The sequence below is a fragment of the Fimicolochytrium jonesii genome (assembly GCF_025526975.1).
Source record: "Fimicolochytrium jonesii strain JEL569 chromosome Unknown EV422scaffold_5, whole genome shotgun sequence".
NCBI classification, from domain to species: Eukaryota; Fungi; Chytridiomycota; class Chytridiomycetes; order Spizellomycetales; family Powellomycetaceae; genus Fimicolochytrium; species Fimicolochytrium jonesii.
The window spans coordinates 1,128,161-1,141,508 of NW_026515672.1; the positions used below are offsets into that span (position 1 = coordinate 1,128,161).

A 13,348-nucleotide genomic window follows, 5' to 3' on the forward strand; every position below is an offset into this window, starting at 1 on the left:
GCGTTGGGGAAAAGCGTTGTCTGATATGCTTTCTGATGTTCGTGATCTCGTCACTGAAAGGCAATGGGTGCTTTGGTGAGACCGATCGACATCAGAAATTGCTGGAATTGACCGAACCTCAATGCCTTGAAATTCGAGCTTAGACTGCGCGAAGAAAAGATGAAAATACTGCGACGATAGACGTTTTCTCTTGCAGTGAAGGATGAAACCAGCGTCCCTCTTCGGTCCCCTGTCCCTTTGCATGCATCATTGGGGGACCGTCGGGTTCTCGCGCTGTCGAAATCTTCTGCGATGGAAGGCAATAGAAGTTGTGGCGGGAGTGGCTTGGAGAAGTGGCTTGCGCAGGCACTGCTACGTTGACGACCACGGGCATTGCAGGCTGATCTCACCACACACCGTATTCCAATCTCAAAACAATATACAAGGTAAGACGGGGCAAAGATAGCGAGAGGGAGCTGTTTAGGGTTTTGCAAAAGAGGAGTCGCTTTAGGTGCGGATCGTGTGTGGATGTCACCGCAGGATGATCCTTGCAGAGCTCTCGAAGCGCCGAACGAACTCCCATCGCCTTTTGGATCTGAATGAAAACATATGTGACGGCTCGCATTGACTGACCCACAGCTTTCATTTCTTTTCAACCTCACTCTCATTCTCCATCGCTCGATCCTTTCTTGGTTATCCGCACGTTCACTCCCGTCATCTCATCACCATGGCACTTCGATTCTCCAACGTCCTCCGATCTGTTCACAACGCGGGTTTTCGCCAGATGGCTCTCCCTAAGGTTTTCTTCGACGTCACTGCTGACAACGAGCCCCTTGGCCGTATCGTCATGGAGGTATGTAATTGAGCGAAAACCCCCATCATTTCCTGATAAAAAGTGGTCTCGCTTTGTCAACATCCGACTTATCCCTGCATTTTTCCAATCCAGCTCCGCTCCGACGTTGTCCCCAAGACTGCTGAGAACTTCCGTGCTCTCTGCACTGGCGAGAAGGGTTTCGGTTACGCCGGATCCAGCTTCCACCGTGTCATTCCCCAGTTCATGTTGCAGGGTGGTGACTTCACCAACCACAACGGTACAGGTGGCAAGTCCATCTACGGAAACAAGTTCGAGGACGAGTAAGTTATATTCTTCGTGGAGGGCTGAAAGGTCCGCCTATGCTCATTGCGAATCCATACTAAACGTGTTACGTCCGATCACAGGAACTTCCAACTGAAGCACACCGGACCCGGTATCCTCTCCATGGCCAACGCCGGCCCCGGAACCAACGGCTCCCAGTTCTTCATCTGCACTGTCCAGACCACCTGGTTGGACGGCAAGCACGTCGTTTTCGGCAAGGTCACCGAGGGTCTGGACGTTGTCCAGAAGATCGAGTCTTTCGGCTCCCAGTCTGGAAAGACCAAGAAGAAGGTCGTCATCGCCAAGTCCGGCCAATTGTAAATTTGATCCCTTGATAGATCTGTAGTGCCTATAGTAACCCGAAACTAAGTGTGCTATTGTATTTGAATACATGTGATCAGCCAGACCTCCCATGTGTCTCTATGGTGACGGATCCCAGCGCACTCGCAGCACTCGCATCTGGGGAAGATGTTAGCGAGACTTGGGCGTATGGCAAAAGCAAACTTCTCATGTGCACAGTGAGTCACAAATCAGTCGTTGACAGGTCACGTGGTTTTATTCCTCGCATGAGAAACGAAACCACAGGGGGCCGATCAACACCAGCAATGAATAGACAGCGACGCGCCCCCTACCTTGTGTTTCCCTTGGCTTCTGCGCTTTCCGAGGAACGCAAAGGGCAAGAGGGACGGGACAGCAAGGGTTTGCCATTGTGTGAAAGCTCAGCAAGGAGAACAATTTTCCCACGCCCAGACAGTCGCTGATTCCCCACGCACCGTCTTCAGTCCATCGCCACTTTCTCTGCCTCCTCAACTTCCCATTCGAATCTCGCTTCGTTTGAGAAAGACATTCGCTCGGTGCACGTTTCCCCACTCCTTTCGGACGTATTCCCACCGATCAACAAAACTCCCAAGCGTACCCAATGATGTCAGGTTACTACAACAACGATAGCTCCAACGGATACAGGGGCGGTTCCTCTGGTGGAAGCTACGGTGGAGGAGGCTACGGTGGGGGTGGTTCTTCCTACACCGGCGGGGGCTCCTCGTACGGTGGAGGCTCCGGCTATGGTGGCGGGGGCGGTTCCTCGTACGGTGGAGGTGGATACGGCGGAGGCTCTTACGGAGGTGGCGGCGGTTATGGAGGTGGTGGCGGTGGTTACGGGGGAGGTGGCGGCTTTGGTGGCGGCGACAGAATGTCTGGCCTCGGAAACAGCCTGAGGAAGCCGGATTGGGATCGCGAATTCGCCAGCTTGCCCAAATTCGAAAAGAACTTCTACGTCGAGAACCCCGCTGTCACGGCGCGTTCAGAGTCCGAAGTTGAGGCCTTCAGGAGGAAGCACGAAATCACCGTCGTCGGAACCGATATCCCCAAACCTGTCGAGGCTTTCCACGAGGCGTCGTTCCCATCCTATGTTCTCAGAGAAGTCGAGGCGGTCGGATTCTCTACGCCTACCGCAATTCAATCACAGGGATGGCCCATGGCCTTGAGTGGTCGTAACCTGGTATGTATTATTTTCACTTGCTACCGACCCTTAGTTGCTTTGCGAACCCAATTCTCACGTTCTCGTCGTATGTAGGTCGGTGTTGCAGAAACAGGTTCCGGAAAGACTCTCGCTTACGTCCTTCCCGCCATTGTTCACATCAACGCACAACCGCTGCTGCAACCCGGAGACGGCCCTATTGTTCTCATTCTGGCCCCTACCCGTGAACTCGCGCTCCAGATCCAACAAGAGTGCTCGAAGTTCGGACATTCGTCAAAGATCAAGAACACCTGCTTGTATGGTGGTGTACCACGTGCGCCCCAAATGCGTGCCCTGCAAGCCGGTATCGAGATCTGCATTGCAACACCAGGTCGTCTCATCGACATGCTGGAATCTGGAAAGACGAATCTGCGTCGTGTCACATATCTCGTCATGGACGAAGCTGACAGGATGTTGGACATGGGTTTCGAGCCCCAAATTCGGAAGATCGTTGACCAGATCCGACCTGACCGTCAAACGCTCATGTGGTCCGCTACATGGCCAAAGGAAGTACAAGCCCTGGCTCGCGATTACTTGAGGGACTACATCCAGGTCAACGTCGGATCCATGGAGCTGTCTGCCAGTCACAACATCACACAAATCGTCGAGATGTGCGCTGAGTTTGACAAGCGTAACAAGTATGTTCGTCAACGCCATTTTGAGTCGAGGTCTAATCGTTCGAATACTAACAGCTCCTTTTCAATCAGGCTCGTGCGACTCCTGGAGAAGGCTGCGGACGACCGGGCAGCAAAGACCATCATCTTCACCGGAACAAAGCGTGTCGCTGACGAAATCACACGGTACCTGCGCCAAGATGGATTCCCAGCACTCGCCATTCACGGAGACAAGAAGCAACAAGAACGTGACTGGGTCATGCAGGAGTTCAAAACCGGCAAGGCGCCAATCTTGATCGCTACGGATGTCGCTGCTCGTGGATTAGGTACGTTTCAAATCTTGGCATTTGGGTGATGGCTTGCTCGTGGAGCAATACCACGCTCCCTCCCTTTCTCGACTGGCACCTTTTGTCGAAGTTTCATACGAGACAGACACACCCACCGCGCTCACTGACCACAGAAGGATCCGGGACGCTGATTGGAGCACACTTCATCGGCGTATTTTTCTTTTTTGTCTAAAGAAAGGGGAATGCGCTCATTACTCCCACGTGCTCTTCAACGGCGTCTTTGGATAGTCAGAACAACTGCGCGAGCGGGCGGGAAAGGACACGTACATCACCTCACCGCAGGCGAAAAGGACAAAAAAGGAAAATCACCCTTTTTCTTTTGTGAAAGGCTTCCCCCTCTCTTCTGAAAAAAGCCTTTCTGTGTTTTTTCTCGGCGGTTTGTTCATCTGTGCAAAAATACCGAAAAGCTCCGCATTCAGTTGGAGTTCATTCTTGTATTTTGTTCGTGAACAATACCATCACTATGTTGAGAAAACTAAAAACAAAAAGGCAATGGGGAAGTGAAGCAAAAGGAATTGGATTGAGCTGTTTTTTCTGTTTTTGGTGGTCTTTTTTGTGGCCGTGAGGAGTACCGTCTCTCTCGTGTGGTGTGTGGTCTGCATCGGCGTTGGAAGGCGATATCGTCGTCGTCGTTGCGTTGGGCTTGTCATACACCCCGCAAAGCGGGGCTGGGTACTCTTGTCAGAGGCCTCGTTCAATCTTTGGCATTGGTCGGATACTTTGGGTTGCGCCTTAGAACATCATTGTGCTCCGCCGTATGCTGAACGCACCTCCCTTCGAAACTTTCCCCATCTTAAACCGCAAACCGCAAAACGTCAGTCTAACCGATTTATTTATCTCTCCCTCTTCTTCAAAAACAGACGTCAAAGACATCAAATTCGTCATCAACTTCGACTTCCCCAACAACATCGAGGACTACATCCATCGTATTGGACGGACTGGGCGTGCCGGGTACGTCTTCCAGATCACTGTTGTGTATCTAAGGGCTTCTCGACTAAAATTCGATGATATGATTTCTTCTTTTAGAACGACGGGAACAGCCTACACCTTCTTCACCGCCGACAACTACAAGCACTCGCGCGAGCTGGTCAAGATCCTCGACGAGGCGAGGCAGGATGTCGATCCCAAGTTGAGGGAGATGGCGCAGAATAGCGGTGGTGCGTACAACAACATCCCCCTCTTACCATCCCCCCATCTCATTCCATTTACTGACTCTTGATATTTTTGATTACTTATAGGTTCGTACGGGCACTCCCGCTACGGCGGCGGCGGCGGCCGAGGAGGCGGCGGACGCGGTGGAGGTTACGGTGGAGGCGGCGGTTCGAGCAGATACCAGCCTTATGGACGTCGTTAAACACCTCGACGTGCCGTCCCAAAAAAAACTATATCTTTGGAATCCCCCAAAAAAACACAAAACGCAACACGACCCGTCCTTCCCTGTATGGACGGGGCGTGTATGGGAAGGACGGGTTTTGTTTGATTAGCTATCCCTTGATGCCGCCCATTTGCCCTTGTTAGTGGGTGGTGGTTGTGTATTGATTTATGTCTGTTTTTGTTTTCGTCGATGTGTTTGGATGTGTGTGTCTTTTTTTTTTTACTTAATCTCTATACGTGGTGACTTAGCTTGTGCTTGGTGCGCATGGATTATGGTGTGGATTGGAGGTAGACCTAGTCAATGGAAGACATAGGTCGCTGTTTGGGATGGACTTTGCGGTTAATCGCGAGACGGGGATCTTTGCGCCCTGTTGAGCACCAAGTCGCGCAACACGAGGAGGAGATGCGGCTCCAACCCGACAAGGCGTCCAGCAGCATCCTGCAGTGGGTGAGCGTGTACAACCGGTACATCTCCTTCTTCGTGCGTAACTTTGGCGAACCGGCAAACGTCCTCGGCAAACAGCACATGACACAAGTCATCGCGACACTGCGGTCTATCCTGTGCAAGCTGTTCCCGGATCACGGCGGCGACACCGTCAGGTACCTGAACGACATGACCCGCAAGAGGTTCCCGCTGGTCAGTCGTGAAGCTATCCCGGGCGCCGATGTATGCATTGGCCGATTGCCGCTGACGGACTTTGGCTGCATAGCCCTTTCCTGGACGCTTTTGCTCTGCACGCGTCGATGAAGTTTAGCGACGATTCCACCAAGGCGCAGCCAATGGCGGCTCATTAGCACAGCCGGATCTTGAAATCGTTCTTCAAGAATTGCCTTGCAACGGTCCTGCATGCCCTTCGAGGAGTACTGCAATGCACGGGAGGTGTCCACCGCTAAGCAGCACTGGATGTGCGCGCGTACACACGCCCCATGGGCAAGCCGGAAACAGCTCGGCCGACCAATACGTCTACCTTGCGTACGGCGTTGGCTGCCCTGCGCGCGCAGGAGTTGCTGTTGACGCATTTGTCGGCATCGGCGGCGTCGCCGCACAATCAGGAATGGACGGCGATGAACCCGTATTGGCAGTGGGTGTTCTGTCATTATGGCGGGAAGCTGTTGATTGAGTTGGGATCGCTTGCATATTTCAACCGCAAGTTGATTCCGCTGGGAATGATATCGGCGTTGAAGAGTGCGAGGCTGAAGTGGAAGTAAGAACTGGGCGAGCGATGTTGATGGAAGTGTGGCGGGAAGTTTTGGCGGTGCTTTGTAAATATGTGAGGTTGACAGCGTAACAGTGCAGCCTTTCCATTGTGAATACAGAGATTTGTATATAGCACTGCTTATTGATGACTCTTTATTGCCCATGAGGTTTTCTTTCACCCAGCCGAGCGGGAGTGCTGGAAGGACCTGAAATTGACAGCCAGTGACGGCATCTGATTTTGGACTGACAGGACTGTCATTTCTTGAACTCCGACCGCGTCACCCGATCGCTTGAACTTTTAGATCCCCGTTTCCCCCAAAGGTTCTTGAAAGCCAAGCAGCGAATCCACGTCACCCCAGACCCAAGCTATGGGCTCGAGAGAGAACCCGCTACTCTAGTAGCCCCAGATATTTCAGGCCGTCCCTTCACCGAATTTTCGGCTCATTACCCCTTCATTTTCACATCCAGAAAAATAGGGACTCATTCGAGTACAACAGAAACCTGCTCTCCACACAGTCCATTCGGCGATTCCACCGTTCCTCACGGTCTTGCGCAAGATGGACGACTATTACGAGCACATGGAAAGAATTTTGGCTGAGCATGTAGCAACATCTATCAGCAGCGAGCCGGACACCACAGCAGGCTTCGCCGCTCTCGGCAACTTCTACAAGTGCCAAGCGTTTAGAAAGCATTTCGGCCTGGACACTCAGCCGGCCTCCAAGCTCAATCTCGTCTGGACCGTCGAAACCGGAGACCAGAAACGTTCGATCCAGCGAAGATGGGACCCTGCCTCTGGCCTGCTGCCGACAGTTCGTTTGGGAAATGTCTATCGAGATTTTCATTATATGGCTGATGAATGGACGGGTGGGAAGACGCCGGCGCTGTGGGTGCTGCAGGGCAGCGTTCCAGCAGAGGCTGTTGAAGAGGTACTTAGCAGCTTGAAGGAGAATGGGCAGGATGCAGTCACCGACCAAGCCGACGGCACTCTATTCTCGTTCATGTTTGTCAGCGCCGCTGGAACACGCACTCGCCGCCAGTGTGGGATTCCAGTGGAAGATGTGATGGCGCTTTTGGAGCAGGCCAAAGCTGTGGAAGAGATGCTTGACGACTTGGAATCTTGCGGTATTTGCTCCGTCTCTTTCGGACAGTCAGAGCGAGAGGAATTCGGGCGCTTTGGCGGCGCACACAAAGGCGTGGAAAGCAAGCACACAGATCGCGTCCTCATAACGGCCTTCAATCCCAGCGACCTATCTAGAGTGTGGTCATCAAGCACTACCGATTGCCGATTTGGGTGTGTCCATATCAAACTCAGGAGATCTCCAACTTTTCGCCCGCAGGTGGACTCGCAACAGCTCTCTTGGGAGCCGTTCACCGATACGCAAACTCGCAATCCTAAAATCGAATGGGAGGGAAACGTCTTTGTCGATAAGCATGAACAATGCCATATCCGCGACCCGGAAGCGAAACTTTTTGGACTCCATTCTGTCGAACGCTGCGACACGCTCGCAGATTATGCACCGTTGATCCACTACGTCTTTTACCGTCTGCAAACGCTCAACACAAACATCAACCATCAAAAAGGCTGGCCAGAGATTCGGTTTCCGTTCCCACGCATCTTTGACTTTTTCAATGAACCTACGGCCCGCGCGGTGGGGTACAAGCCGCCGCAATGCTTCAAGACGTCCATGACTGCCGCACTCGCCTGGGCATACGCCTTTGTGCGTGGATTCACCGTGACGGTCATATTGCGCAATATCGGTGCTCGGCAGACAGGCGTAGTGGGTTTCAAAACGAAAGGCATTGCCACAATCAACAGACACATCCGCCGTTTCATCGAGGAAATAGCCGATCAGATTCGCGATAACGGGTGGGACGAAGATTTGGAGGACGTGATCGAAGCGCTCTCGTTGAATATCAAAACCGACCAAGTGATGAAATGGGGCGAATCCAACTCCCTTCGCAACACGCGCCTCTCAGACCCTCGACGCGCGGAAGGGTTTGCGAAACAGTGCGACCGCCTAGCGGCTGAAGTCAACTCGGTCCTGGTACTCCCGCTCAACATCAGCGCAATGTATTTGTTTATCGAGACCATGAAGAACGTCGGCCAGCTCAAACGCACGGTAGTTATGATTGATGAAGCGGATGAGCCCATTTCATCTTATGCACGTAACGGTACATGTATTGAAAGAACTATGTACCCAACCGGAGCGGGTCCCGGCTGTCTTCAATCGGAACTATTTGATGCAAACGAAGATGACGACGAGCGGGACGAAAGCGAGGTAGAAGAGGAACTCGTGGACCTGTTCAACGACAATCACATGAAAAGCATTCCGCACTTGATCGGAATCACGGCGACCATTCATCCAATCCTCTTCACGAATCAAGACACATTGTTTTATACCTTTGTGATGCCGGTGGCGCCCAACTACATCGGCATCAATACGCCAAAATACTGCACTCATCGAGTGGCCATCATCACTGATAGACTGCCCGTGCAGCCTTCGCAATCGAGAATGCTCGACGCCGATGAATGGTGGAGCGTGGAGAGACCCGTGCTTGAACGAATATACCAACGCTGGGAAGCGGACAAAGCGGACTTTGCGGCATGCCTCATCACGACGAGCGGAACCACTTGCCGAGTCGCCAAGCAGCAGATTGGCGCGATCGCTATCGCGCACAGCACAACGTTCCCGATCGCGGCCGTCGTGACCAACGGTGTATCTACGGAAATCAACTTTTCGCGTCATTTCTGGCACGTCACCCCCGAAGCGATCCGAGTACAGCTGGTCAAACGTCTGAAGAAGCGGGGAGATCTCAAACTACTGCCAAAAGCGTCCTTCGGAGCCTGCCGGCCCCGTCTGCTTCCCGTCGATTTTGAACAGCTCAAAATTCGCGTGCTACCTCTAGCCAACAGCTTCCGCATCGAAGACGAGACCGGCACCATCTACACCCGGCAGCATCCGAGCGTCATGATCGAGTTGGTGCTCGCGGCGTTTGAAGCAGCGCGCCTCCCTCACCCGCGGTGCTGCTTCCTCGGCACCGACGTGATGTGCGGGCGCGAGAAATCGTACGTCTCGTTCAGCGGACGCGAAGCTGTCACCGATATGTACCAAAACTATCCAGCGGGGCAGAATATGACCAAGGCGTGTCAGACAACGGGCCGGGTGTGCGGGGTCGTCACACATGCGAATGCGAAACTCAAAGTGCGGCGATTATGGATCAATAAAGATGTGTATCAGGACATCCTGTTCATGCAGAGCCTGACCGACAATGTTATTCAACTGCTGGGGAAGTTCCGTGGGGAGTCGCTTGACAAGATCAGTCAGCGTGTCGTGGCGGGGAGAACCGGGCTTTCGGCGCAAGATGTGGAGCACTGGAATAGGGTTACGGAGATGTATCGCCGCACGGTTACGGGCGCACAAGGAGGTGGACGCCGCCGCCGAAACAATAACAACAATGAGGATGAGCAACCGAAGAAGAGGGTCAAGTTTGCGAAGCCGCAGCATCAGAAGGAGGTCAACAAGATGGTTGAGCATATGTCTTTCTTGTCGATGGCGGCGGAAAAGCGTATGGTGGTTGCCGGAGGTCAGTCTGGGTGATATATGCCGGAAGAGGTTGAAACATTCACACCTTAGCGGCGGGGTTTTGTCAACCGCATCGATGGAAGAACCGCCAAATCATTTCATGCAAGGGGATTTGCCCATGAAAGCGAACGATATCTGGTCACCAAGCAAGTAACAACGAACGGAAGCGCACGATGCTGCTGCATTTGGATGAGACCACGTTTATGCCTATTATCGGGTGGGCTCACCGAAGACTCCCCTGCCTTGATAAGTGTACGTGGCCCTCGCTGCTTTTATGCGGTAAATGCAAATCAGCGAAATCGCCTCCCACCTGCCTCATGTATATAGCTGAATAACTTATATAGTCGCTCCAAAATAGCTGAAGAAACACATTCAATAACATTCAGTCGGCAATCAATGCCTCTGCACTGGTCTTCAACGGTTCTTCAATCATGAGACGTGGTCCTCGGGACAAACGGAAGAAAGAGCTACATCACCCAATGTTTTGGTGATCCTCCATCACGGGACTGACTGGGCCGACCCCAGCTTAGCTTCGGACATATGGCCGTAGTCCGACGCCTTCCGCGCATCGTGTGAAAAATGACGGCGGCCGAAATCCTTTTTAACATGCATTTCCTACGCACTTCGGGCCTCATTGCCATCTTCACATCTCTCGCCTTGCCTTGCCCCACGGCGTCCATGTCTTACGCAATTAGCGGCGTCCACTCTTTCTTCCCCACCAACACGACAACATGAGCTGCTTTCCCGTTGATGTGCCCGTTCTCAACCTCTTTCAGAAGGCGTAAGCGTGGTATCTTCTTTCCAGCCAGTTCATCTTTGTTCATCTCTGCCGCTTCGAGAAGCAACCACCGGCGAGTGCGAATCAAGGCCAGCGCCACCTACATTACTGATCGGGCCGCGGGGAATAGTTTTACTCCCTCCTCGGACCGAGTGAGGGAAGCAAACTCAAGCACCTCCGGCGGCGCAGGGCTGCCGTTCCCCGAGCAAAATCTGTTACCTTCCGCGTCCTTCCATCACGCAGGGCCAGTAACTGGGGCGATACTTGGCGAGGCAATTCTTTGGCCGTTTATCCAAACGTGAGCGTTGTTCTTCGGTTGACCTCTTCGGGAGACTATGCGCATGGAGCCTACAACTAATTGTCTTAATGAGTGGATATCCTACTACAAGCCCGTGCCCGTCCGTGCGGACTGGTTAGCTTCAAGTTGTTTGCTATGAAGCCCTCTCAGTAGTCTCCCGGGGCTGTTGTCAAGGCTGTATGCTTCACTTGGCCCACTTGGCCCACAAATCTCCGTCGGCGTGTCCATTGCGAACATTGCGACGTGGCAAATGCGAACATCACCCAAGCTTCGCACTCTGCTTCGCACTGCAAGAATCAACGGCTACCTGGATACAGAGTGACTCTGAGACCTTCTATCCCGACGAATATATTCGTCTTGTAGGCCATATCCCTCCTCTGTCTCTCTCTACTGGGAATTAGCTTGTTTGACAACAACATCGGGTTGGAGGTGGTCACTAGACGACGTTTCCCAGACCATACAATGGAACCCACAAACGGCAACCACCATAAGTTGCTGCGGCAGAAGGATAAACTGGGGAGACTCCGAGCGTTAAAGTCGGCACCATTGTCCTCCGAAAGCCACCTCATACTCCGCTCATGTTCCTCCTACCGCCCCTGCAACCTCCCCCTTCTCGGCGGCGACGAAACCTCCACCCCTCGCCCAGCATCCTCAACCCTCGCTTCCGCTCTCACCGCTCTCGGCTCCATTACCGGCGCCGCTGTCCCCTCAGCCGTCCCCTCCGGCCCCGACGGCTTTATCTCCACCTACGTTAGTGATCTGTTTCGTTCCTCCCCACATACAACCCTGCAAATCCTGCTAGGAACCTCTCTCTATGTCTCACACAGTGTCGGATTGACACCTTACCACAATTTGCTGTTCCACCCTCGTTTGTTCTGGGCACCGAGATATCAGCTATGGCGGGGTGTCACGGGTTTCGCAGTCACAGCGTTCAGTCTGATGGATGTTGTGAAGAGCGCTGTGGGGATGGTCTACTGGCAAGCGCCGCTGGAGAGATGGTTCGACGGATCCGGCGACGTCGTCCGTGGAGCCATCGTCGTGCGTGCAGGGAGAAATAGGTCTCGCAAGAACGCGAGCGGCGGCAGTGGCGGCGGCGGGCGCAAATCCGTCCTGGAGTGGCTGCTCCTGGACAACAAATACATCCGCGCACAAGCCCTCGCAGCCGCCGTCATCATCGCCATCGAACTCATCCTTCAACGCTCGACCGCCTCTTACATCCCCACCTCCGTCGCCAACGGCACAATCGACCTCTCCTCACTACCCTCCAACATCACCCAACACCTCCCGTCCGCAATCACATCCATGTTCCTCTTCCCTTACTCCCTCTTCCCGCCCCTCGAACACGCCCTCAGATGGTTGTGGGCTCTCACCGCCCCAACAACGACGGCAACAACGGTCCTCGGCGTTGTGCCCATCAAACCCGTCTACCTCCCCCTCGCACTCTGCGCGATGGGCGGGTTCTCCTCTTGGAAGGATATGCTCAAAGGCCTCGTTGCCGCCCTCGTCGTTGGCAAAATCATGGATGTTAGACGACCGCGCCCCGTTGATTCATATGTTGATTCCGGCGCCGGGTCGTCGTATGCGGCTGCTGGTGGTGGTTACGACGATAACATCGCCGACCCGCTCTCGCAGAATGTGGTCGATTGGTTCGCGGATACGGTGGCGAGCTGGGTCGTTTGGGGGAAGCGGCAGTCCGTGTCTGTGATCGGCCCGGCTGCGCCTGCATCTACGACAGCGACGTTCACACCACCCGCAGCATCGGCATCCATTGTGCAGACTGTTACGGGCTTCTTTGCGTCTTCCGTCACGCCACCGCCACCATCGTCTTCGCAGCAGCAAGGGTACCGAACGTATAGACGTCACGACAACCCGCGAGCGGCCGAGGAGATTCGTATGTCCGACCTCGATTCGGGATATTTGTGAGGTCCATGCGATATATCATCGCGTGTGTTCCTGCGGTTGACGGATGCGTGACTAGGGCGTGTTGGTGGGAATACGTTTCGGATCGGGATCGGCGTCCAATTCCTTCTGCACGCAACGCCAGCTCAACGACGACTGTCAATCAACGCCATCCCACTCAACCTCTTGTTCTTTTTTGACCTATTTCCGAGTTTGCGTATCATTGTATTCCTTTGTACCTTCCAAGTTGTAGGAAGCCAGTCCGGGGGGAGGTTTCGTAGTGGGATCTGCTGGGCGGACGGGAAAATCATACAGTGTACATGTTCTTTTGCTTCTGTTTCAATACATTGTTGTGAAGCGCACATACGATGATCTGTGGGATGCTGGTCTACCCCCTTGAGACAGCTGAACTGGGGCTCGCTGTTCGATGGAAATGAGAGCGATCAAAAATGCGCTAATATACTTGTTCTGCTCACGATCCTTGGCCTACAGATATGGGGATGCTACATTTCTGCAAGTATTTTTGATTTACTACACAAAGGAAAACCAAAACCCTAAGGTGGGAGAAAAAACCAAAATCCCTTCCCACTATACTGTCCTAACACCTAGTCACTATTGGATGAGTC

General features: G+C 53.4%; 5 protein-coding genes across 5 annotated transcripts; all 5 read left to right on the forward strand.

Annotated features, from left to right (window-relative positions):
* The first annotated feature begins 390 nt into the window (after positions 1 to 390).
* EV422DRAFT_522237 (cyclophilin-like domain-containing protein) lies at positions 391 to 1,520 on the forward strand. The gene is made up of 4 exons (XM_053069811.1): positions 391 to 490; positions 764 to 832; positions 926 to 1,113; positions 1,198 to 1,520. The coding sequence occupies exons 2-4, from the start codon at positions 764 to 766 to the stop codon at positions 1,433 to 1,435; spliced, it is 495 nt and encodes a 164-aa protein (XP_052927799.1). The 5' UTR covers positions 391 to 490; the 3' UTR covers positions 1,436 to 1,520.
* Positions 1,521 to 1,820: 300 nt separating this feature from the next.
* On the forward strand, positions 1,821 to 5,263 carry EV422DRAFT_522241 (P-loop containing nucleoside triphosphate hydrolase protein). The gene is made up of 6 exons (XM_053069812.1): positions 1,821 to 2,612; positions 2,688 to 3,268; positions 3,338 to 3,570; positions 4,452 to 4,542; positions 4,618 to 4,748; positions 4,830 to 5,263. The coding sequence occupies exons 1-6, from the start codon at positions 2,034 to 2,036 to the stop codon at positions 4,943 to 4,945; spliced, it is 1,731 nt and encodes a 576-aa protein (XP_052927800.1). The 5' UTR covers positions 1,821 to 2,033; the 3' UTR covers positions 4,946 to 5,263.
* A 3-nt stretch (positions 5,264 to 5,266) lies between these two features.
* On the forward strand, positions 5,267 to 6,174 carry EV422DRAFT_565671 (uncharacterized protein; the record flags this gene model as incomplete). Its single annotated transcript, XM_053072346.1, has 2 exons — positions 5,267 to 5,632; positions 5,902 to 6,174. 2 exons carry the CDS (start codon positions 5,267 to 5,269, stop codon positions 6,172 to 6,174), a joined length of 639 nt encoding a protein of 212 aa, XP_052927801.1.
* Positions 6,175 to 6,720: 546 nt separating this feature from the next.
* On the forward strand, positions 6,721 to 9,762 carry EV422DRAFT_577206 (uncharacterized protein; the record flags this gene model as incomplete). The annotated part of the gene is made up of 1 exon (XM_053073249.1): positions 6,721 to 9,762. The coding sequence occupies one exon, from the start codon at positions 6,721 to 6,723 to the stop codon at positions 9,760 to 9,762; it is 3,042 nt and encodes a 1,013-aa protein (XP_052927802.1).
* A 1,252-nt stretch (positions 9,763 to 11,014) lies between these two features.
* Positions 11,015 to 13,190, forward strand: EV422DRAFT_368907 (uncharacterized protein). The gene has a single exon (XM_053066708.1). The coding sequence runs from the start codon at positions 11,286 to 11,288 to the stop codon at positions 12,744 to 12,746; it is 1,461 nt and encodes a 486-aa protein (XP_052927803.1). The 5' UTR covers positions 11,015 to 11,285; the 3' UTR covers positions 12,747 to 13,190.
* The last annotated feature ends 158 nt before the right edge of the window (positions 13,191 to 13,348 follow it).